Source organism: Echeneis naucrates, chromosome 16, assembly GCF_900963305.1.
Source record: "Echeneis naucrates chromosome 16, fEcheNa1.1, whole genome shotgun sequence".
NCBI lineage: Eukaryota > Metazoa > Chordata > Actinopteri > Carangiformes > Echeneidae > Echeneis > Echeneis naucrates.
The window spans coordinates 19,855,991-19,881,258 of NC_042526.1; the positions used below are offsets into that span (position 1 = coordinate 19,855,991).

At 40.1% G+C, this 25,268-nt stretch overlaps 3 protein-coding genes and 1 long non-coding RNA gene across 7 annotated transcripts in view; 2 read left to right on the forward strand and 2 right to left on the reverse strand.

Annotated features, from left to right (window-relative positions):
- Window positions 1-3,682, reverse strand: part of snx33 (sorting nexin 33) — a 17,899-nt gene extending 14,217 nt beyond the window's left edge. The window contains exons 1-2 of one of the 2 annotated variants that reach the window (XM_029522877.1): window positions 1,708-3,682; window positions 1,443-1,500 (exon numbers count right to left, since the gene is read on the reverse strand). In XM_029522877.1, coding sequence (XP_029378737.1) covers window positions 1,443-1,500; window positions 1,708-2,874 — 1,225 coding nt within the window. In that variant the 5' untranslated portion in view covers window positions 2,875-3,682. Of the gene's footprint in view, window positions 1-1,442 lie in introns of both variants that reach the window. The other variant, XM_029522876.1, reaches the window with a different exon arrangement.
- On the forward strand, window positions 3,106-13,998 carry snupn (snurportin 1). Of its 2 annotated transcripts, none has more exons than XM_029522879.1 (9): window positions 3,106-3,672; window positions 6,094-6,258; window positions 7,609-7,786; window positions 8,023-8,127; window positions 11,614-11,710; window positions 12,306-12,403; window positions 12,587-12,664; window positions 13,122-13,202; window positions 13,326-13,998. In XM_029522879.1, the coding sequence occupies exons 2-9, from the start codon at window positions 6,101-6,103 to the stop codon at window positions 13,644-13,646; spliced, it is 1,116 nt and encodes a 371-aa protein (XP_029378739.1). In that variant the 5' UTR covers window positions 3,106-3,672; window positions 6,094-6,100; the 3' UTR covers window positions 13,647-13,998. The 2 variants fall into 2 exon arrangements, with proteins under 2 accessions (XP_029378739.1, XP_029378738.1); XM_029522878.1 differs by lacking the exon at window positions 3,106-3,672 and adding an exon at window positions 4,870-4,949.
- On the reverse strand, window positions 6,096-20,394 carry LOC115056442 (uncharacterized). The gene is made up of 4 exons (XR_003841793.1): window positions 20,267-20,394; window positions 16,127-16,211; window positions 6,367-10,114; window positions 6,096-6,247 (listed from the first exon to the last, which is right to left on the reverse strand). It is a non-coding gene; the product is annotated as an uncharacterized LOC115056442 (long non-coding RNA).
- ptpn9a (protein tyrosine phosphatase non-receptor type 9a) overlaps window positions 19,612-25,268 on the forward strand; it is a 20,786-nt gene continuing 15,129 nt past the window's right edge. For both annotated transcript variants that reach the window (XM_029522875.1, XM_029522874.1), the window contains exon 1: window positions 19,612-20,186. In XM_029522875.1, coding sequence (XP_029378735.1) covers window positions 20,154-20,186 — 33 coding nt within the window. In that variant the 5' untranslated portion in view covers window positions 19,612-20,153. The remainder of the gene's footprint in view (window positions 20,187-25,268) is intronic.

Here is a 25,268-nt window from a genome sequence, read left to right on the forward strand (position 1 = left end):
GGCAGTGAAGGCAGGGCCCAGAGTGGCCTGTGTCACAAGCTGACTGTAATGAATAGTGCCATTTCCAAAATAGAGAATGTACATTTCAATTTTGTGTCAGTTTATGTAGAAATAGTGATTAGTGAACTTTCTCATGTGACAGAAAGGATTGCTTCTCCTCTGAACCGTTACTGTCTGTAATGCAAATGCTATGACCAAAGGAAAAGATGCATCTTACATTTCCATCAGCAGCCATGGGAATATGTTTGGACTTAATTAATAGCAAAATGGGTAACTGACATGAACAGTGATATACAGTATTTCTTAACCACCAGAACCACAACAGTGAGAAAGAATGTGTCAACAAGTTGTCTTTGCAAACTTGCCAGATCAAAGACCACAGGAATGCAAAGCCCCAAGGATGACACAAAAGCTGAGACAACCTGACAGCATGCCACTTATTCTGATTGCCCGGTTAATACCACCAGCACCCAGCACCCAACCCCCACTCCCCACTGCCAACACTACTCAGGTGTCCTGGTGAAATCATGGCTGCTGGTTGTATTATTCCACCAGAACAAAGCTCATGATGGTTGGTCTCATCAAATGTTGAACAGAATTTAAGGTGAAATGTGGGCTTAGGTTTAGGGAAGCTAAACTGTGACATTAATGATGATTGTGTCTCTCGATAGGTAGATAAATTCAATAATTTCTCCTGACATGTGATATCACTTTGTGTGAGATCACCAAAGCTCCCTTAAATGTACATGATGTACTTTGGACTGAACACATGTACTTAACAGATATTGAAAGTTGCGGTATAAATCAATTACATAATTTACCTTGCCTAGATCTTTACAGTACAGTATGCATCAATTATTTTCTGATTTACTTCATGATATGATCAGTGGAGGGACAACATCGGGCAAAAGATAAATTAATGATCTCTTCTCTCGTCTTATTTTTTTAGAAACATGTTTTCCCGAGTCCATAATTATTCTGAAGGTATTTATTAGCTACTCTCAGCGACAGAATGTGGCAGTGTGTGTGGTTGCTTGTAAATGGATTGGTGGGAGTCAATGAGCTTGTAAAAATGACAGATGCTGCTGGTAAACATTCTGACCTAAATATTAATCAGAGAATGACATAAAAACATATAAACACAATAAATTTAATTTTTGCGTTTAAATGGCATGTGCCTGACTGAATGTGTCTGTGTCCATGATGAAAAAACACTGGAGGTAAAACCTGGCCTCATCTGTCATCAGTGGCAAAATAAATAGCACAAATCAAAAACCAAAACAAGATCACAGGCCATCAGCTAAGTCTGCTCAAATCAGGAGGTACATTGTGTGTCATTCTTCATTCTCACCGATGAAGCTTTTGCAACAATATCCTAATCGAGTACTTGCACAAGAGGCGTCAGAAAAAACTTTAAAGCAATTCACAGACAAGCTCATTACCTTTCTGTAGATGAATAATGTCAGGAAAGTTAGCAAGCAGGCCTTGGTAGAGTGACAGCTTGTCCAGCATTTGGAAGAGGTCATACTTAGGTTGCTCTGCAAACATCTCTCCAATGTTCTCGTAGGTACGGCCTGTATGTGAGATGGCGTTGTTGAGGGCATCTGAGCTGTGAGGAGGGTCCAGCATGAACGCCTGGCTGATAGACTGGAAGGCATTTCCCAGCCGCTGGAACTCCTTCCTGAACCCACCCAGGTGTTTACGCACCAGCTCGGAGGCAACGTGGGTGAGCTGCATCACACTGTCGTCCATTTTCTTAGCAAAGGACTTGAAGGAGTCAACCCGCTCCTCGACATCCTGAAGGTCCTGGTGCTCGTTTGGGATCTGAAGCGTCAGCATGAAATGGGCGCCCACCATCTCATCCTTCTCCGCGCGTCTCTTTCCCAGTTTCCACTGCTTGTCGTCAGCACACATCAGAAAGTGTTCAAAGCCTTCATACTGGGAGAGGACTGGGTGACTGGTCATGTGGTTCATCCATAGTATAAGTCTCCTTTTACGCTTCTCAATAAAGTCTTCCTCAAATCGCCCCGTAGCCTGTTTCTCAGGCAGATGAGGCACAGAGATCACAGTGAACTTGTGCAGTAGGCGGTTGTAGAGCCAATCAAAATGTTTGTAACGCCTGTAGACGGGACGCCCAGTGTGGCTCGGCGTGACCCGGTAGGAAATGTAGGTCTTGATGCCCTTGAACTTTGTCTGTTTTGTGGGGTCTTCAATGGAGCAGGAGAAAGGTTGCGGGTTATCCTTCCACCGAGGTCCCAAAGGACCCATCTCGATAGTGTATGACTCAGCTATCTTTGCCATCATGGGTACATCGCCCAGAATGAATGCCTCCACCCCTGAGCGGACAAAGCTGGAAAACCGATTCAAGTTCCTTCCCACCATACTGCCCTTCCTGGAGCTGGAGATACTGTCCTGTCTCTCCATTTGCGGTTTGGGCCGGTAGTGCACATTGGGATTGTTGGACAATGGGCTCTGATGAGCATGTCCATTGGCTCCCGGGCTTCTTGCATGGTCAGAATCATCCACCACAGTGGACCTGTCATCCCAGTCATCCCAGTCGTCATCTTCGTCGTCATCATATGGTTGTTGCAAATGAGGAGGGGTGATTGGGTATGAGTGGAAATAGGAGGAGTCCTTCTCTAAAGAGCCTGCTGGGCTGATGGAGCAGTCAGTCACATTCGAGTTTGAGCGAGTGCGAATGATTTCCACATATGAAGCTGGGAAAAGACCCCTCTCCCCTCGACTGTTCTCCCCCTGAAACCAGCCATCAACTGAGTTCTCATCAAATATAACCAGTTCCTCATTCTCCTGGATGTTGATCTCCTCTTTGTTCTCGCTTAGAAAAGTGTAGATGGCTTTGGCTTTCACAGACATCTTGATACTACAGTGGGAAGTCCGAAACCAACTACTTCTACGCACACATAGTGCCTAGACTATATTGACGCTATTGCCTCCATCCAAGCCAAGGAACATCTGAAACAAGCTCACTGTAACACTGAAGGTCATCTCATATTACATGGCAGCTGTTGGATCAGGTGTGCACCAGCACAAGGCCACTTTTGGAAACTGACTGAGACGACAGATAAGAAACACAACTATTAGTCTTGTCCTCAAGCTAAACTCTGCCAACAGAGACCGGGAGTATCCTCAGCCCATCGAGGCTCTAGATCTGTTGTCTTCTAATCTATATAATGCTTAGAAATCAGACAATAACTTTGGGCTACAGATGCTGTATTCAAGACGAACACAGAGGCTCTAACTCATTTATGCATCACAAATTCAACAGGTTGAAAAACAAAGCTGGTTCCTCCCGAAGGCTCCTCCGGGTTTTAATCCTCGAACTCCGGGATGAGACCTCGTGTCGTTCACTCATCGGACACTTGTTTGTCATCGCGATGTCTCCAAAACATCCCCGATTAGAGTATTTCCAAGACAAAGTGGTCCAACCTGAGGAAGAACAGAGGGATGAGCATTTCTGAGTGCAGCTCCGCGTCCCCCCACCGCCAGAATCAAACTTGCTGCTTTTTCCTTGTAAACAGGTTCCTCCGCATCTTCTGTCGACTGTGTAACTGCCAGGATCAACCAGCATCAACACACATCCTCACGGTTTGTTCCCGAGCCCGCTGAAGCTAAGGCAACTCTTTCCATGACGCCAGCTTCGAACAATTGAAGGCAAGTTCGCTTTTTCTTTCTTTCTTTCTTTTTTTTTTAACCAGCCCCTTTACAGTCTTGGAAGGAGGAGAGATTGGTTCAATACTGCCTCCATCAGGAGAAACACAGAGCCAGCCACAACAACAGTGAAAACATCCTAGGCACTTCATTGAAATAGAAATAAAATTGAAATGGATAAATATAGAAACCCTCATTGTATGGAGTATAATGATATTACAAGTGCCCTCGAAGTTGGCACCTTAAAAAACAGACAAATCATTACAGTACAGATAAGACCACATGATATGTTACATATACATGCACATATTGCATATTCTATCTTAAAGGTTGCACTCTTTTTTCCAGCATTGTACTCACTGTACTGTCTGTGTTGCTGTTTTATTGTTCTTGCTCTCTTGCACATGATAATCATAGATTATGACATGATACATAGACCCCAATAATAAAACAAGAACATTTAGTATAAAAGATGAAGGGGAATAATAATGTAAATAAGTATGTGTGACCTGTGTCATTGCAAGTAAACACTATAATAAACCACTGGAAATTAATATTTTATATTATAGTCTCCATATTTTACCTGAAATTACCTCAAGATGATCAAATTCAGCGTGAAATTTTGTTTGTAATAGAGCAGATGGTATTTTTACACATAAATTAACAGTATTTAAAGAGCACAATGAGTACTTTTATTTTACACTTCTGTTGTTAAGCACATTTTATCATAATCATTTAATAATTAATTTATACTTACACAAAGTAAAAATCCGAATGCAGGACATTTAGTGTTTACACTGTAGTATTCCAACTTTTTCTTCAACAGTAGTCGAGTGTTCCTTGCACGACATCAAAGTTTTGCTTCGTCAGCAGTTGGTAGAATATAAAAGACTAATAATACAAAACGGATTCAAATGGTGTTCCACTTTTGTTCCATACCCAATGAAGTTTTCATATAGTTCCAGTTAAATTTAATTTGTTCATCTTGAGGTAAAACCTAATTGTCCCATTTTCCCATTGAGGTGACAGCACTTTGATAAGGAAAGGTTCATCCTTTTATACTCAAATAACATCACATTAGCGGAGAAACTTTTAACCGCTGCAGATTTTAGTTTTACTCTTTGGATTTGGATGGTGTGTGAATGCTATCCACGATGGACGGGAAAACTCCGGGTTAGTTTGCGGCTCTTGGTTGCCCAACGTATTACCATCAGTAGTGGGAAAGATGTCAGCGTGAGGTTTCAGCAGCAGCAGCGGCAACGGCAACGGCCTCCCCTAAGGTATTTGTCCAAACAGCTGATTTATCCCGTAGTATTTTCACCCAAACAGACCTCCCGTCTATGGGATTGCTTTCGGCTCGGAAATTTTTGGAAGCTTGTCGAACCCGATGCCGAAGGGCTGGTAACCCGCAGTGTAGTTGGGCGACTGGTCGGCCCACAGCATGCTAAGAGCTTAGCTAGCTGCTAAAATGAACTGCCTCTGTTTTACTGTTTATGGAAACAAACAGATCAGCACAATAATATATGTTTGCGAAGGTGCTTGTGCTGTTGGTGTTTTACAAATGAACTCACTGCCGATCAATGGCTTTATAAAACTGAGGCTAATTCGCACTGTTCATTGGAAGTTCAATCAGGTGCACCCAGCCAAAGCTGAAGCAGCCCTCCCTCAGTTAATGAGTGTTTATTCACCGAGGTCAAGTTATGTTTCTGTCATTCACCATAACTCTGCCGGACTACAGCAGGCTGAGCTTGGTGTACTAATAAAATCAGGAAGCTGAGTGGATGTGTCATTGAAATAAAGTGAACTCCGCCTGAAGAATCAAAGGTGTAATGTGCAGACAGGAAACAAGCAAGTCCAAAAAAGAGGTAATACTTATGTTGACGTTTCACTTCATTGTCTTTTGATGACTTTAGTTGAATAGAAATATAAAGCTATCATCTCAGGGAAACGATCACTGATGTTGTGTGTTTGTTGTGTTTTGTGCATTTTATAGACCCAGCCAGTTGATGACAATAGTCATCACATTAATGGATGATTAAAAGCTGACGTGTCCATCATTCACAGACATCTTAGATACATCCATCCGTTGACTGAATCACACAATGTTTGAGTCACACTGAGAGAGCAGCTTGAACATGTGTACCATCCTACAGATGTCAAACAGATGTTACACAAAATAACAAACTGCAGTGAAAGAATGTACACATTCGCCTCAAAAATCACAAAATAATAAAATGCAGATTCTGCACTTAAATATTGTAAAGGTGCTTTTGAACTAATAATTTTTAGGCTTTGTAAACAGTGATGATTCATCAGTCACATTACAACCAATAAAGGTACCTTTTATAAGACAAAACCTGTAGAAAAGCAGAGGGGGGCAATGCGTGCAAACTTACATGATTATTATTTTGTACTGACTTACAGAGTCTTCATGGATGATCTGACCCAAGCCCTCTCGGCCAGCTTTGCTGTGTCCAAAGAGCCCAACAGTACAGCTGCCCCTCACCCTAGGCTGGCCCAGTACAAGAGCAAGTACAGCGTGCTGGAGCAGAGTGAGCGACGGAGGCGCTTCCTTGACCTGCAGAAAAGGTACATATCAAAATAATTGATCGTTATAGTGTCAGATTTTTTATGCATTACTTGCTGTTTATTTGTTTGAATGATAAGATAATATTTATCCCATCCCTCTACACTCACCAGCTACTGTTTTTGGTCCACCTTGCTAATAACAGCTGGTCCTGGAAATTTTCCTCAGAGATTTTGGTCCAGGGTAGTTGCTGCAGATTTATCACCTGCACATCCACAATGTGAATCTCATGTTCCGCTGCGTCACATAGGTGCTCAGTTCCCTTGAGATGTTTTGACCATGGAGGCCATTTGAGTATGGTGAACTGATGGTCATGTTCAAGAATCCAGTTAGTGATGATTTGAGCTTTATGAATTTTAACCACCAGCCTGAACCATTGATAGCAGAAATCGAGTTTCTTTGTCTTAGCTGACAGAAGTGTGGCCCCTGGTGTGTCTTCGGATGCTGTAGTCCATCTGCTTAAATGTTATAGGTTCTGTGCATTTAGAGATGCCTTTTTACACACCTCGTTTGTACAGAGTGACTATTTCAGTTGCAGTTGCCTTCCTACCGGGTCTAACCAGTCCAACAATTCTGGTGTGACTACTGGCATCATCAAAGCTTTTTTTCCTCTGGATTTTTTTTTTTTTTGGGGGGGGGGACTACTATTTATAAACTTGAGAGATGGTTGGGCATGAAAATCCCAATTAATTGTTTCTGAAATACTTAGCCCATCAGGCACAAAATCAAAATCAGAAATACTTAACTACTAATGATAAAACTTCATTTGGTTTGTTACGGGTGCTTCTGAATAGACATAAAAATATTATTAGAAATATTTTCTCCCTTAAGAGTTAATATAATTATTTAAAATAAAATATTTTAAGTACAAGGTAAAAGATGGAATTAATGTGAATGGGCCAACGATTAAGTAGCATTAAGTGGGCAAAAGTATATACACATAAAACAGCCGCACCAAGTTCAAAGGCATTCAAATCACCTTTCTTTCCCATTCCGATGCTCTGTTTAGAGAGCAGCAGATCTTTTTTACAAAGTTGCTGCTATGTGATTGGCTGATTATATATTTGTGATTTTCATTTCACTAAAAGGTGAACAATAACCATTGTATAGCCAAGAAGCACAGGTGACCTTTCTCCACTGTCAGTCAGATCTGTTCTGTGCTGTTTCCTGCTACAACACTAGGAACTAATACAGCTGTCAGCTAAAAATACAAATTAATAGCCGATTTCACTTCAGGAGGCTGCTGTTTAGTTGCACGTATTAATGCGGTGAATGACTAGTAGGCTCAAGCTAAATCAATGCCACAGACAATGTGTCTGAAAGAGTCCTTTTTTTCTTGTTTGGTATCTAAGTAAAAGGTTGAACTATGTCAATCATGCACGGCGTCTGGCTGATGGGGACTGGGCAGACAGCGATCCAGAGGAGGACATGGAGAAACAGGAGGAGGGGGAACAGCAACAACATGCCAACACAGAGGAAGAGGGGATGGAGATTGAAAGGAGGAAGCTGCCAAAACATTATGCAAATCAGGTCAGTGTTTGACATATTATGGTCCTCATGAGAAGGATGGCAAATTGCACAATTATCTTTTTGTTGTAATGTCAATGTTGTCCAGTAGAGGACACCTTAGTTTTTAAAATTACAGCTCTGTAATTTTGTGTTAGACCTTGTTGTGGTGACAGACCTTTCCAATAATTCTTGAGCTACTTAATACAAGTGTTAAGGAATATGAAGCTCTCATTGATAAAGTAACTCATCTCCCTCAGCTCATGCTGTCAGAGTGGCTGGTGGACGTGCCATCAGAACTGGATACCGAATGGCTGATGGTGGTGTGTCCTGTAGGGAAGAGATCTCTCATTGTTGCCTCCAAGGTAGGAACCTGTTTTTGGTTTTTATACTTTTTCACATGATCTGTTGCTGATGTCATTAGCTGCATAAAGAATAGTCAGGTGTCAAATACACCTGAGTTTCTATGAGCCATTTCTTATTAGCTATCAAATTAGTTTCCATTTTAAAATTTGATGCGTCAACTTCCCATCCAGCTCAAAAGACTCATCAGTTTTCACACAACAGTATTCAGCATCTTTCTATTTAAAATGCATAGCGGTTACTGAATCAGTGTTTTTGAGAAAATGATTACTAAGTCAGTAAGTCTGACCTGGCGTCATTACAATATTGTTAAGCAGTTGATTCATGTATGCAAGGTATACAGTTAATATAATATGAATCATAATAATTTTGAGTTAATCTGATGACAATATAATATGAAGCAGCGCAAACAGCCACTGACGTGTATTGGTTTTAAAGCTTTAAGTGAACTCCATGACTCACAGAAGTGGCCTTGACCCTGAAGTGTGAAGTAAACTGGAAAAACAAGATGTAGAGAATGCACGTTCTGCCAGACAACAGTGGGCATATTGAGCCACATTGTGTTTCATTATCCGGGTTGAAATAAGAGAAGTTAATGTCATGCTGATGCTGCTGCAAACATGAATGATATCATTAGTATGTAAAATGGAAACAAAATGAACAGTGATGATTGAAGAGACACCCTGAAAAGATGACCATGAATGCTTTCATTTGCGTAATGTCCTGTGCCTCTTCAGGTGCACACTCTGAAGACAAAAAGTCCAAAACCCCAAAGTGGGGAGCATGTGACACTCTTTGAGCTGTAATATCTGTAGCAGTGTATCCAAAGCAAGAGCTGTAATCAAGATGCCCATTTCTTTAAACATTGCATAATAATTGCAAAGTGTTTGGGAATTCTGTACAGTCTGTTCTGCTACTCCCTGTCAAGCTCACAACAACAAGATAGTAATTCTGAACTGAAGAGGGTTATCAGTACCAGGGTGACCAGTCCATTATCCCCTACTTCTCTGCTCAGTCCACATGTGCTCTATTTGTGTGGCTGTTGGCAGCTTGATAGTCAAAAAAAGAAAAATATTTAGACCTTGAGAGAGCTCTCCAGAGTGCCAAACTTTGATATACAGAAAATATTGTTACTCTCGTCACATCTTAGGAATTGTTGAAAATGATCAAAACAATTCAAACAATTGGAATCCAAAATTTGGGAGAAGCCTGAATGAAGCTGAGGAAGAGCAGGAGGTCCTGTGGTGAATCATGGGAAACCTGTCAGTCTCATCAAACACACCCCAAAACAACCCCATTGTGAGTATTAAAGGACCCCCTCGACAAAAATGTAGTTTTTGTCCTTCTCAACATGGTCATATGTTGTTAATACAAACTCTTCGATGGGCAAAATAAACTTGAGTATATGACTATAAGTGTTTCCACACTTGGAACAGCAGCAGACCAGTGATACACATTAAAAGAGATTCAGACAGCCAAGGATCCCTGCCATCATCTGTTTCCTCTTCTCACTGACCATCTTGATATGTGCAACTCTCACCAGTCACCAAAACCTTGTCAGTACAGTGAGCGACAGGCTTCATTAGCACAATAAGGGACGCTGTGTCAGTCGCTGCTAGTTACAAGCAGCAAATAGAATAAGCAAATTGAAACTGCTAGCTATACAAACTGCTTATATGTCAGTTAGGCTCTGAGTTTATTTACAACAGGTTTTTATGCTTCCTCCTCAAACTACCTCAATACTCTTTCGGCAGTCATCAAAACCTTGTCAGCATCGAGAGCAAGACTTTGGATTAGCACAACCACTAACACTGTGTTAGCCACTGTTGATTGCTAACTAGTCAACAACATAAGAAATTAATTACACTTACTGTACTTATGTCTTTCTTCAAAAACCTTTGAGTATAGGTCATAATGAAGCTCAAACATGTGGCAGAGTCTCTCTGATGTTTCCTCCTCTAAATGGCTGGATACATTCTTGTGTTTCCCCTGTAAACATAGCACAAGCAGCAATAGCAACTGGGGCAGATGTAAATGTAGGTTTGCTCACAGCCTCGGATTTATTGCTAGGAAGATGGCAAAACAAAATATTTGTGGTTTAAAATGTGCCTAGAGAAGATTTCAATACTGATCTTCAAAATTGTCACAAAAGACATATTTGAAGAAGTGAAATGAGTTATAAACTTCTTGTGAAAGGCTTTTCTTTTACATTTTCTTGCAACATCTGATGTTTCTCTGTAATAATCCTAAATGTAGAACAAATACACTTTCAACATTTAATTTAATCATACTTGTGGATTATAAGTAATGAAAAAAATTTTAATTCATATCACTATGTGGTGCAGATTCCTGGATGAGGTATATGGCTGTGCTGCCCTTTCCTCTAACCTGTGGTGTCACTAACACGCCACACCCTGTGACAGAACCAGCTACACTATTAAAGTGACTGTTCATCTACAGTCATCCGGTTCCTCTGTTCTTATTTCAGACTTTGACCTCAATGGTGACAAACCTGTTAAATACCACAACCCAGCTCTCTTAATAAACTGAAAAGCACAAACGACAGATGACTTGCAGTGCTTGATGCATATTTACAGTCTTACAGCAGTCTGTAAAATGCTGTAAAGCAGTGTTGTTTTCATCTTTTATTATGTTCTTATATTCTTCAAACTTCTTTGTTTCTCTGTCAGATATTTGTCCCTGTTTCCTAAATGTTGATTTTCCTGCCTCTTTTATGTGCATGCACAGACAACCAGACAGGACAAACCTGACTTGATTTACTGAGCTGATAATCAGCTTTGTTGTATGGAAAATCACAATTTAGGATTAGATTAATTGAGGATAGATTAATCAAAGATGGATCACTGGAACATTTCCTGGGTTTTTTAATCCCACATTGTGGTATAGGCCCCAGGTATAATGAATAAGGTTTTCTTTCATATCATGTGGAATGTCAGTCTCTTTCCTTGGGGAGAGATGGCACCAGGATGCATTATGGCAATAAAACAAGCTGTTGAGGCACTGTGATGCTTTGGGTCCTGAGATTCATGTGGATGTTACACATAAATAACAGTATCACCTAATGTCAGCAGGATAATGCTCCCTGCCACACTGCTACAAACCTTCAAGAATGATCTGAGGAGCAACTACCTGTTCAAGGTGTTAGCTTACCTCCAAATCCCCCAGATCTCAATCCAGTCAAGAATCTGTGGGATGAGCTGGGAAAAACAAGTCTAATCTGTGGAGGCTCCACTTCAAAATTTCCAGAATTTAATGGATCTGCTACTAAAGTCTTGGTCCAAATCCCACAGGTCGCCTTCAGAGGTCTAGAGCAATCCAGACTTCAATGTGCCAGGGCTGTTTTGTTGACAAATGTGGACAATATTAAACAATATTGGGCAGGTCGTATGTCCTTATGAAGAAGTATGGATGTAGATTATAAGGCCAACCTAATGTAGTGTGTCTGTGTTTGTCTTTTCTTTCTGAAGGGGTCCACTGCAGCATACACTAAAAGCGGCTACTGTGTGAACCGTTTCCCCTCCCTGCTGCCTGGTGGGAACCGCCACAACTCTGCCATGGGAAAAGGTGGGTGGGCCACGAAAATGGACCAGCTAAGCTTCCTTGCTTTTCACATTAGTGTTGTCACCAGCAAAAGCTTCTTCTGCTGTCTCACATTCACTTTTGAACCTCTTGAAATGTTTTACTTTTGAAATCCCTCAGTGGAATTTCAAAGGTTTGCACAAACTCGCACAATGTTATTTTGAACTCTAATGGAGATTCAAAACTTTCTAAAGGGTTAATTTATCAATGAAGTTTATTACTGCAGAGTGGGCTGCACAGATCCAACAAAAACATCCAGTGAAGAATTGATATTGTCACCATTAAACATGTTTGTTGTAACGTGTTCATGTTTGCTGATTGTTTATTTGTAAGCAAACTTTTTAAATAACTTTAGAGCTCAGATATCTTGCAGCCCCGGTTGTTCATTGTTGCTCCACCCTCACAGTGTTAGGTGTTGGTTCATCTTTATTCCAAAACATCAAAACAGGACCATAAATGATTTGCGCAACCAGAGAGTATTTGAATTTGTAATAACTGTGTCAGTGGTAGAGCTCAATAATCATTTTACCAGTGATATCAGTAAGTCTGCAAGGTGGTCTATTTTATTTTGTCCATGTAGACTACACAATTCTGGACTGCATTTACAGCGAAGTGGACAGAACATACTACATTCTGGATGTCATGTGCTGGAGAGGCCACCCGGTCTATGACTGCCCGGTAAGAGTTGCTTCTAAATCTTCCAGCGATCCAGGAATGCTTGTCTAATTGCTTAAGTAGCAAAGTCTGGGACACAGATGTGCCTTTTTTTTATTTTTTTTTTTTTCCCATTTTGCCCATCTCATTGGCTCAGAATTTGAAACAGCATTTTCTGGTTTACAATGCTTGTTTTCTCATCAATAGACTGAGTTCCGTTTCTACTGGCTTCAATCCAAAGTACAGGAGACAGACGGTCTATCAGAGATCGCAAAACGCAACCCGGTGAGTACCAGAACTGGGAAGAGGGGCTTTTCACTTCATGTGCCTTTTTTTTTTTTTAAATCCCTAGTGTCTGTTATTTGAGACACTGCACCATGTTTTTTGAGTCTTTGATTTTCTGCAGAAAATTTCCCCATACGGGATAAATAAAGTCCCAAACTTCAAACCTCCTCAGGGAAAAATCAGACAAATGAAAAGAAAAGTTCCCATTACTGGTTTTTGAAACTAATTGTACATTGACAATTGTACACATTAAAGTGGTTATTACACACAAATCTTGACAATTATATGGTGATCCACATCCAAATCATCAGTCTCCACCCAAGTGGAATCTAAATCAGACTTAGTGCTTGCAGTGTAAACTCACCCTTGGAAAAAAAAATTCTCACATTTGAGAGGAAGACAAGTTGCGTTGGGAAATAACTTCTTTTTTCTCCCCCCCCCACCCTCGGTCCAACAGTTCCGGTTTGTGAGCCTACAAAGCACAGACTGTACAGCTGAATCAATCCAGAAAGCCCTGGCAGCTGAGTATAGCTTCAGCGTGAGAGCAAATCATTTCATCTTCAACCATTCAACCATTTCTACATTATTCTTCTGTTGAGCACTATATGAGTTAATTAAATGTTAAAAACCCTGTGTTGAAGTGCTGAATTTTTCGCTGCAGGTGGATGGCCTCCTCTTCTACCATCGGCAGACCCACTACACTCCTGGCAGCACCCCTCTAGTGGGGTGGCTTCGTCCCTACATGGTGACTGACATCCTGGGTATCGAAGTTCCCGTAGGGCCCCTCACCATCAAGCCTGAGTATGCGTGCCACCAGCTGCAGCAAATCCTGGAGCACAAAAAAATTTCAAGTGAAGTCCGCCCAGCCAACAGGAGTGGAGGCTACGAGTTAGAGTACCTATCCACGCCAAGCCAGAACAGCCCAGACTCCCTGAATTTTTTGAATCAAAACCCAATACGGGAAGCAAACATGGAGGGCTGAATGGGAGGCTTAAAAACATACAAATTGCCAACTCTGTGTTTCTAAGTTGTGTCGGCCCACATATGGCTCTTTAGAATGTCTGCTGAATGCACCAGATCTGACGACTTGGAAAGCATGGCCAATTCTAATCCGGCACTGTTTGGGATGCCCTCGGCATGCAGATTAGTAGAGCTATGCTGATATCTGTTTTTATTTTGTCAAAAAAAAAAATTTTGCTGGATGTTCAAACCCTGTGAGCTGCCATCATGCTGAACAACAGGTGTTCCATAGGCTTTTACAATTTAATAATAAGTTTAACATTGTTGACAAGGTGTTTTAAAGTTTCTAAATAAATGGGTTTTTTTTTATTGGATTATGCTCCAGTTCACTGTTTTCCTCTTTGGAGTCTTTGAAAGGTTCACAGGATTTCAAAATCAGTTCTCTAGATGAGATGTGTAACTTTGTGATTTTGGGAATAAAAAGTATTATTAAAAATATAAAAAAAATAGGGGTGAATAATGTAAAAATATAGACGTGAATAGTTGTTAATTCAAGCTGAATAATGTTGCTTGTATGGTGCAGCAAGAAATAATGTTTAATTAAGAAAAAAGAAACATCCTGAGGATAAAAAACACACATGCTCTGTCACTATACCTGCAAGTACCTTGTGTTCCAGTATGAGATGTGACTCATGCTGCTGTTCATATTGCCGGCGCTCATCAGCAATTCGTGAACATCTCTTCCTCTGAGCACTGAGCTCATGGTGCCATTTGCGTAACTGAAGGACTGGGAGGAAACTGTTAACAGGAAAAGACGTGCGTATGCAAGCCACTTTGTAGCACGGTTGTGAACTTGGTTTTAGCAACCTATGCCAGCACATCCTGAGAGTACCAAGATTGCCTAAGGCCAACAAATCTTGGCTGTATGAAGTAGTTAAACTATCTTAGAAAGGGGGATGACCTGATTTTTCTTTTCCATTTCTTCCCTTATTCCCATGTTTTACAAATTCAAGTGCTTTTTTTTTTTTTTTTTGGTTAATTTGTTTCAAGAAATTTAAGATGGCTGAGGTATCATGGCTCTAGGGATGTCCTTTGTTGGTTAGTCCTACACTCAAATATGTCAACAATTATTGGATGAGTGGTCATTAAATTTCCAGAGAACAAATCTTAGAGATATATCTCTATATTCATTTGATCATATTAGCACAAATCTTCTGAGAGATGTTCATAGTCCCCAGATGCATGCATCTCCTGCATCCTCCTGATGTTAACAAACACGACATTTCCTCCAGTGCCACCTTGAGTTTATATAGAATTTAGTTAATACATTTGTACCGTCTTCTGGATGATGTGTGATAACTGTGGTAGTCTTTTATCTGGAACCAAGGTCCAATTATAATTTTCATATTTATAGTTTATGACTAAAAAGCTATTGAATTATCATTTCCTGTCTGACCCAAATAACAATACATTATAAACATTCCTCCTGCTTATCATTCACATTTTGGCATCTTCACATGCTGATGTTAGTATTTAGCACCAAGTCCTGCTGAGTACAACCACATAGAGCTGCTAGCTTCACCTTAGCTATTGTTTGAACTCACAGTTATGTTTGACCCCATCAGTCAGAGAAAATCCACTCAGAAGAAACATTAGCCTAGCATCCGAAGTGGCAGCTGAAAGACATGTCTTATGCTTTCAGCATAACTCATTTTTTCTACACTGGAAAAAAAAAAAAATCTCCTTGTCGTGGTTTAGCGATTTTATCACCATTGCTCTAACCACCCACACGGAACAGATGAAAGTAACGTGTTCATCACCCTTTGTGGGGATTATTATAATTATTTCTGGGAAACGTAGGAGATCACTGTCTGAGGAGGAGGAAAGTGTATAATGCAGCTGAAGGAAACTAAACCACAATTACAATACCTCATCACGCGATAACTCCTGGAAAGCATCAAACACTCATCTTGTGTAGTATTTAGTAGTTGTGTGTTCTGCTTTCTGCTGAGATTTCACTTTTCAATATGAACAAGGAAGAATAATATGAAAAATGTGGGGATGTAGTTTGTGAGAAATCAGGTTTATAATAGTTGAATTTCTTGCCCTCTTACACAACACAAGTGTACAAATGTTTTTTGGGAATTCATTTCACATTGTGTCACTGCATCTCATCAGCATCACCATATGTATAAATAGTTTATGCCAGATTTCTGCAAAAAGCAATCAACATAGTGTGGCATTTCAAAACAATACGTTTGATAAAAGCAGTTCATCGAGTACAGTCGGATGGGTTTTTTTTTTTTTCTTTCACATTCTGTCACCTCTGTACCAAAGGGTCTGTCACAGAGTGCGATGTGGTTAGTGCAAGAATTCAGCTATTAGTCAGCAACCCTGATCACTTTCCAGGAATTGAGCACCTGTGAGTCCGCAGTTACACTTCGGAATGCTCTCAATCTCCCACACACACAGGCAAAAGCTGAAACGTACAAAGTTGCTTACTTTCAGCCCGCTCTGATCTGTTTCAGAGGCCTCCTTCTTCTGGGGAGTGAAGAAGATTAATATTTCTCATGAAACTCTTCAGCACCTGTCAGAAAAAAAGATGTTGAACCTCCATGGGTGGTTTTGGTTCTTGGTACTATTGTCTGAACTAAGAAGCATGCTGATTAGTAGCTCTGCTGTAGGGCTGTGGTGAGGACTTAAAAACATGAGGTTAATGCCCCACTTCACATCCCCTCACACATTTTGAATTTAGGCCAACGTTTTTTCATATATAAAAAAAATCTAAAGAAATTGTTACTTTTAGCAAATACGTTAATTTCTTTTAACAAATAGAATTTAGAACTTTTATTGTAAATCTGATCAGCAGCTAGCTCTCATAGCACAACATCAAGTTTGGAGAGAGGGAAACAGCTAACCTGGCTGGTGATAAACACTACATCCTCAGCACTTCTAAAGCTATGAAATAAAATATGTTGTTTGTTTGATTAGCATATGTAAGAACAAATGGCTTTTCCGAGTGCATGTCATTACTGAGCTGCTAACCTATTTAAGAACTTTACCACTGGTAAAATGTAGTCTTATAATTAGCATACAGGCATGAAAGTGGTAGTAATTGTATTATTTAAGTTTCATCAAGGATGAAAAAGTAGCAAATACTACCTTCATTATACTTTTTTGTTTTTTCTTTTCTTGACAGTAATTACATCAAAATCATGATTCAAAACTTGTGTTGTGACCCCAGCACCCACATGCAGCCCAGGGTCCACAGTGGCTTTTCAATTTATCTGGGGGTACAAGGGAATCTGGTTAGATATGATTTCCATATAGCCTTCACATGATCTGTAATCACTTTAGACTTAAAATACAGCATCTGGATTGGCTCACACTGAGCTGGAGACCTCTACATAATACATATATACTACATAGCTCTGTTCACCAAAACCAACAGACTTAAAAACAGTTTCTTCCCCCAGGCTGTCTCCCAGCTCTCCCCATAAGCTACCTGACAACCTCGTGAACATTTGCTCATTACCGCACTATTGCACTATTGTATCATATCCCACTACAAATATTTCTAATTTCAATGTATATAAATCCTTTTTTTTTTTTTTTATTTCTTTGTGCCTTTCCCTTGTCCAAGATTAAAACACCGGAGTCAAATTCCTAGTATGCTTACACATACCTGGCAAAAAAGCTATTTCTGATTCTGATTCATATTAGACAATATCTCAGATAAACTGACCTTGTTGGAAATTAAATACCATAATCCCCATCTCCAGCTTTTGCTGGATGGTTACAGGTTGCAGTGAGTAATGTGAGCATAGCAATGGTAAGAAGCTTGGCAAATCAGCATATAAACTAAGCATATTAAAACTTTATATTCATTTAAAGTTAGCTTGTGCAGATAACTACATAGAAAAAAGTACACTACTGTACTGCCTTTGAAAAGTCACATTGCAATGTGCTGGTATTAATAAAGCTTGCCCTTAAAGAATTGTTGGGCCTTATGTCAACAGGAAAATAATCTGAATTTCTTTCATGGAGCCTGAATGAGTGTCCCTGACCTCATCACTATTCTAAGTAGATCCACCTCCCTCTGCAAACAGATTCAAAGTCAGAGTTAGTTGAGGTGGCACAATAACCCTAACTCTATCCTCCTTGCTCAAGTCCACAACAGTGTCACCATAAGACCACAATCTCGCTGTTGTTTTCCATTAGTTTTACAGTCTCATTAGGAACACGTCAAGGTAACACATTAATAATCCTGCAGGAAATGCAGTCTCCTGGCTGCACTTGAAGCAGCGTCCATTCTAAAATATATCGGCAGCTGATAATATTCCTGGGGAGACCTGTGTGTGTGTCTGTGGGTCATATTACAGCTACTTTATCATTCTGTTGGGTGTTTTCTGTTTCCTATGAAGTCATGCGATTCCTGTAAAGTATACTGGATTTTTATACAGCCTGGGGGATGCATGAGTTGAGAGTTTCACTAATTAAATTGCTATTCTTGCAACCAACTATTAAGGAAGGGCCTACTCATATTATTAGTAATTTCCTCTCACTTGATTTCATGCATTAGTAATGTTAGCAATAGTTTGCAGAGTGCAGTTATTATGCAGAGCTAGAGCTGATATGAATATGTCCACACAAGCAGTATATTTTTAATATACACCACAGAGGAACATAGTTCACACTTAAATACTCTTGAAGTCTAACCAAGGTGTCTTCAAGACATGTGTTGCTGCGGTTACTAATTTACCCTACCATTTAATTCATTTATTTTTTTCTTTTCAAAAAGCTTCCTGAAAACCACAGAACCTAGGAATGATCAAATGCATTTAGACTGTTCATAAAATGCCTATTTTGGGGAAATTTGCTTATTTTCTCTCTGACATGATTGACGCACACATATGATACCATTCTCTTGTTCAGCATCAAGCCCAATTAGCAACAACTATTTAGTTTAGTCCTAGCATTAAGGCATTTAAACATAAACCCCTTTTGCCAGGTAACAAGTTATATTTTCTTCACTTACTGAACTATAAACAAAGATTGGAGTCAGTCTAAAACAAACTGGTGGTGTTTATGCTTATCTCGTCCATGGACGCTTTTTACACTTTGGTTTTTAAAGCAGAGCAATATATACAATATATAAAAGTGAGTGCATAACCTTTGTTTTTAATTTTAAATGACTGTTAAACTAAGCCAGGCAGCAACCAACTGTTCATATTTATTGCGTAAAAATGAAAATGTCCCATTGTATCGACTTCTCGATGCCTCAATTAGACAAGAAATAAATCTGTCCAAATGTTAACTTAAATCAAAGATTCAACGGAGCTGTCACTGCTGGTTGCTATGGAAACAGTTTGAACAAGCTAAATCTTTGAACCCATAAAACAACAAATAATAGTTGCTTTAAGATTTGGCTATTTGTACAGATAAAACGAAAAACACACCGCGTGTCGATTGGCGTTTCATGAAAATGAAGACTGGATTTTTTTTTATTATTGATCGTTCTGTTTATTTTTGGTTTTTGATTTTTTTTAAAACCTTTGTCCTTTGCTTTGTCCTGTTTGCATAGTCCAAGTAAAACAGCAGTAGCATTAAGCTAACTGTAAAGTGAACCGACCAATGAGATTGGGTGTCTGCGTGTTTAACTTAGCTCACGTTTCCTAAAACGTCAAATTAAATGTGAAAAGCATAAATTGGAAATAAAAATATTATCTTTTTAATTGATAATATCGGCATAACGCTTTTATTCGAAGGGGTCGTGATGAGGTTCGGTAAATGCCATCTTTCCTTCACTGCTTTATTTCGGAGTCCTCCCCCTGTGAGCCTCCAGCTGCAAGCTGACACTCAAAATGGTGATTTTCCTGTTTGGTTTCCTATTTTTATGAATGAAGGCGGTGGTCAGTGAGTCTTTTTCGTGTTCTGGTTTTAACCACCAGGGGGTAGAGCGTCAAGCAGAAAGAATAGGGTCCGATTCCTCTCTCTCTCTCCGTTCGGGGCTGTCTCTCACACAACATAAAGGCAACGATCAGAGCTAAAAACTTGCAATTCATGGCATGGAGGAGTCCGCGGGCAGCGGCCGCCCTCTGATCTGTGTAAAGTTAGGTGGATGAGCGGCAGATCATGGTCTGAAGTGAACCCAGTTCTTATCGAGCCGACGCAAAGCGTTGTCTAGCTGCTATAGAGCATTTTTTCCCTTCCTTCAATTTCTTCTCTCTGCTCTCGGTTAAATCTGACACAACATCAGCTGCTGTTAAACTCGGGTTCGGATGGCGGATTCGGGATAAGTGGCCTGCGTGTTTCGTAAACAGTGTCAGGAAAGGAAAAAAAGAAACACTCGCCTCACGCCGCATTAATTCAGATGCCTTCAACTTTGAGCCAGAGGGACAACCCCTAAAACTCCGTTTTTGTTTTTGGTATTTTTACACAAGAGACAGGCACACAGACATCTCCGTTATCATCCTTTATGAAAAAAAAAGCGTCTCGCTGAAAGGTGATCGGAGAACTGACGGGAACCATGGCAGCTACTTTATCGGCGGATGAAGAACAGGTAGGCCCTTGAGTCTTTCTGCTAACACTTTATCCCTTTCTGTGTCAAATCGCCCTACATTGTTCCAGTCTGGGTCCTACCTGGAGGTATTTTTGGCCCTGTGCATTCCGTGTGTGCGCACCGCAGAGAGCGGGGATGGCGGTGAGCCATGGTGGATTTGTTGCGAAATTATCCCAAGTGCGGAGCGGAAATATTGTATCGATTTCTGGCGCATTATTGCTCTCGTTGCATCACTGTCAGTTCCTCTCCAGCGACCGGCTGAACTGTTGCGAAAGAGGCCGTGTTTGCCTTTCACAGCCTACACGGATGAAAAATAATTTAATGCGTGGCTCGGAGTTGCTCAGCCGTGGGTGCAGACCGTGATAGCAGGGAAAGAGCTGGAAATGCTGTCTCGTTTGGCTCTTTCGGAAATGTTTATGGTGTAAACTTGTTCAGCAGTGAGGGAATGGGCAATCAATAAACTGGGTTTGAAATGTTACAATTATTCATTTTATCATAACGCAGGGACATTGAGAAATCCAAACCAGTATGTAGGATAGGAAATGAATATACTCTTCATATGTTTTATGAGCCCAAACAACTCTCAACTTAATTATGATGTACTTTTCCCTCCATTGGTGTGAAGATTTTGATTTAAAAGCTGATGGACACCAGAATTATTTTATGACGTTTCAAAATCATCTCACCACTGAGTCTCGTATTATTTTACATATTCTATATATTATAATTAAATTTTTTTAGTGGATCAACAGAAAAAGACCATTGCTCCATGTTCTGAATTTCTACATTTTACCAACCAAAAGGTAAATATTCAAAAATAAAGCACCCTGTCAGAACTAATGCTTTTGAATGCAACACCATCTGCAGCAAAAATCCAACATAAATGCCATCTTCAGAGAGGTTGTGATTTTCAGTTTTTAGTAGGTTGTGTTGCTGAGAAGTGTTTCCACTATTTTGTCCACTATGTTTATGTCAATGAACTTAGATCATGAAGTTGTATCCACATATCTCTGAAACAGTTTCAACATGAACTGGATATTAGCAATAACCTATAACCCCTAGAAAGGACTAGATTAGTTTTTCCACAAGTCTGGCAACTTAGTGGGAATTACAACATTTGATATTGGTTTTGTAGTTAAAATATAAGCAGTAAATTACCATAAAAAGCACTCAACCCATAAGAAATCTGTCATGAGCAGAGCAGACTCAATGCAGGTTAGTGGTTTTTATACATGTTCATTTCACTGTGAACAGAGAACCGTTACTGTGGAGGAGTAATAATCATTTTGCACAAGCTACATTTTTAATCCTCGGTGGATTTTTCAAGTCTTCCTCTTCTTCTATGTCAGGCTTGTGCCTTCTACTTGATTACTTGACTACTCATGATCTGGTCAGCACAAAGCCTTATCTGGCTACTCCATTTCCTGTGTGAGTTAGGGCCCCCGCTAGGGTACCGGGCGCCCTCATTACATCCACAGCCTTGTGGGGGGTGTTTGGGTAAATTGTGTGTGTGTGTGTGTGTGTGTGTGTGGCAGCCAGGGTGGCTCTCCTGGGAGTGTACACGGGTGTAGAGGAACTTCATTCTAAAAACAGCTGTTAAAAGCATTTCAACCAGACTAGGGGGAAGGGACAGTTTATGAGTTACAGAGTGCCTTTGTGTGTCTATCATGTGCTCTAGAGAAAATGTGCATGTTTTTGTGTGTTGTCTACTCCCAGGAAGCAGTGGAGTGAGAGAAAGTGGGGAATAGGGAGAGAGTGACGTTATTGACTTCCTGTTTTGGTATTGACTCGAGCCAAATGGGACTCAGTGAAGTGAAGCGAAGCTGTTTGGCAACTGCAGCCCTACATTTGTAAATAGATGAGCATGGCATGTACAGTAAAATAGATTCTGAAAAGACAGTGTCAAGAACAGTCATGAATCATCTTAAGTAGGATGATAATAATTATAATAGTAATGATAATGAATAGTAATATTGAATGCATTAAACCTGCCTGTAGTAGTCAATGGACACACATTCTATATAACCACTCTCTGCAGTATGACAGCCTCTGGCTGGAACGTTCATACAAAAGCCTGAACGTTAATACTGAGACGTCAATGACCAGTTCTTGTAACTAAGGTTTATGACAATCGTAAATAAAGCAACAAAAATCCTTTTTGGTATTCCATTAAGTCAGTAAGCTCAGTGCTGTCACCATGGCAGTGATGCATCTAAATGAAATGCAACCACTGATTAGAACAATCTGTTTGGCAAGTTAATCGGCATATATCATAGTAACTGTATGATCTGTTTTCTACACATTTAAGCAAGAAAATAACTAGGAAATCAAGTATTAACAAGTATTAACAGTAGCACTGAGCAACAACAAGGTTCTGTTGTTAGAGGGCCAATTGTATCAGTTCCGTGGGCAGAAGAAGACTTAGTAGAACATGGTGGGATGCAGCAAGGCCTCAACATTGTAGGAGGGAAAAGTTCAGTGGCTATACGTGGAGCCAGAGAAAATAGAGTTGTGCAGAGTAATAACAGATAAGGAAATATCAGAGTGTAAAATGTTACAAATTCAAGGGATCCGTTTATTGGCCAGGGTAAGAACTGATGGAGATGAAAACCCACACTTCCAGTCCGTCAAAAGTTTGTCCAGGTATTTAAGAAATAAGTGTGCGTGGTGATATAGATAATCTTGTTTAGCTGATTTTATTTCAATTTCTTGACAGTCTTATATTAGGGTAAACTGAAGTACCTTTGGGGTTTTGCTGAAACACAAAATTTGAAGACATCACTTTGGGAATTTATCATGGACCCGTTTTCTGACACTTTTCCAGTCTCTCACCAAAAGACACTGCTTTGACACCCAGCCATTATGTCACTATGGGGGAGCAAGTGGCTGGTCAGGGGGAGCAGCATTTCCTGGACCTCTGTGCAATGAGGATAATCCTGGGATCTCTCTTGGGCTATCTTTGACAAGCCCACTTGCAATCTACCTTTAGGATCATTGACTGACAATGATTGACAATTTATAACCGTAATAATAATCCTTACAATTCTTCTACCAGGAAGGACAGCAGGAAAGTGAACATGTCCAGGCAGAATGTAACAAAATTCAGCAGAGAGCTATTCAACTTTCAGCTGCTGCTACTGGGATGGAAAAGTCCATATTTGTGTCTGCGTAGTAAAAAGCTAAACTAAGACTGAGTTAGTGGTTTTCTGAGTTGGGTGGTGCATTTGGTACTGTTTGTAAGAGTTCCAAGATGCTACTGAATTAATCAACAATGAAGTCAGTCGTTGTAGTCCACTTCACATCCATGATATGCCATGACTTTAAGTCAATCTATCCACAATGTAGTGTTTCTGAGGGAGTAGTAAATTAGAAAAGATTGAAGGATTTTAAGGACAGCTCCCATCTCCTTGCAGGACCAGTTATCTGTTTTATTAAAGTTTTTTGCTGCAGCAGTGAGTTTAATGGAGATAGGTCCTCGACCTTTTAGGATATGTGGAGTTTGCATCAGCGTCATTTGGCTAAAAAATTACCCCAAATTCATCCACTAGCTTCCAGTACAGCAAGTTACTACCATAGTGGACCTACTCAATTAGTTATTGATTGTCATTCTCATCATCACCACTAAACAGCCCAACCCATCAGTGAACAATCCTGACAACAAACAGGATTATATAATGTCAGCTGTGTATTGAAAGACCAGAAACCACTTGCTTAAAATGCCTTGCACAGAATTTCAGAATAACAAACGGAGGAAATGAAGACAGCTGAACCACTGAAGATGGAAAAAAGTACACTTTTGATCTGACTAATCCTGTACTTGAACAAACCTCTCAGTTTATTTAGATTCATGTCATGGCAGTTTAAGACAGAATTAAGTGTTTTTAAAATGACTAATCAAGAACTTTGGAAACTTTGGAAAAAATGCCTTGCTATATCAGAAGGAGAACAAGCCAAGCAAATATTTATGCATCCTCCTGGAGCAGAAGAAGTCACTCCTCCCCAGTGAGTCTTCCACTACTGTCCGGTGTACTATCATGAAAACAAACTGGTTCGTCCTCAAATTCCACTCTGACGGATATGGCCCCAGTGCAGATAAACCAAACAAGACCGGTTTCTCCAGGAACAGAGGGTCACTGCCTGGATTTGGCAGGCTCCCCTTAAAAGGTTAAGAGAGAAAGAGCAGCTGTCAGACCATAGAAATCTTGGAAACCCAAGTGTACCTGAGAATAATGTGACAGGAAGTTGTCTTTGGCCAATCATCAGTGATTAATGCTTCACAGTTCGCAACAAAGAATCAAGCTCCCTTCTTTGATGGATGAACTTGTGGATTTTTTTTTACTATAAGAAAATACCACACCACTTAAAGTTGGATTGTATGATAGCTATTTTTTTAAACTATTAACCTAAAATTAACCACACATAGAATTATTGTGAGCTTACTGTATCCACAAAAAGCACCCCTGCCTTCTTAAAAATTTGACCGTTTACATTTCAGCAAATACTTTTTCTAAGAAATCTTGGTTTTTATCAACCATGTTAATGTGACCTGTTAGTTCTATTGCAGTTTTTTTTTCTCCAATTACTTTTTAACTGAGATTAATCATTGGTCTAAGCTGCCACTTTTGTCACTTGATACAATTTTCTTTTTGCTGAAAACCTCATCTGCCAGTGTCATCAACTATGCAAATTCTCAAATTTTCTCCTTCCTTGGGATTTGCATTAATGAAATGAGGCCAACAATTAGCACACCAGCTGTACTCCTTTCTGTAAAAAAACAAAAAGCAATCCTCTGTCCGCAGGTTAGGTGGTGGTTATTTGAAAAGCATTTGTTAGCATTGGTTTCCCTTTTGAGGCCTTGATGCTCTGGTCCTCGTCAATGCATGATGTCGGTGGGACTGCCATCATGCGACAGCACAAGGGGACTGGAAATTGGAAACCATAATCTATGTCAGTGCCCCTTTTCAAAAAACATTGTCTCAATCTTGGCATGGATGGTCAATCTTTATTTTCTTCTTGCCTTTTGGTCATGAACATTGACACTTTCTAGATTGATGCTAATTTTGGTCTAGTGCCACATTAGTT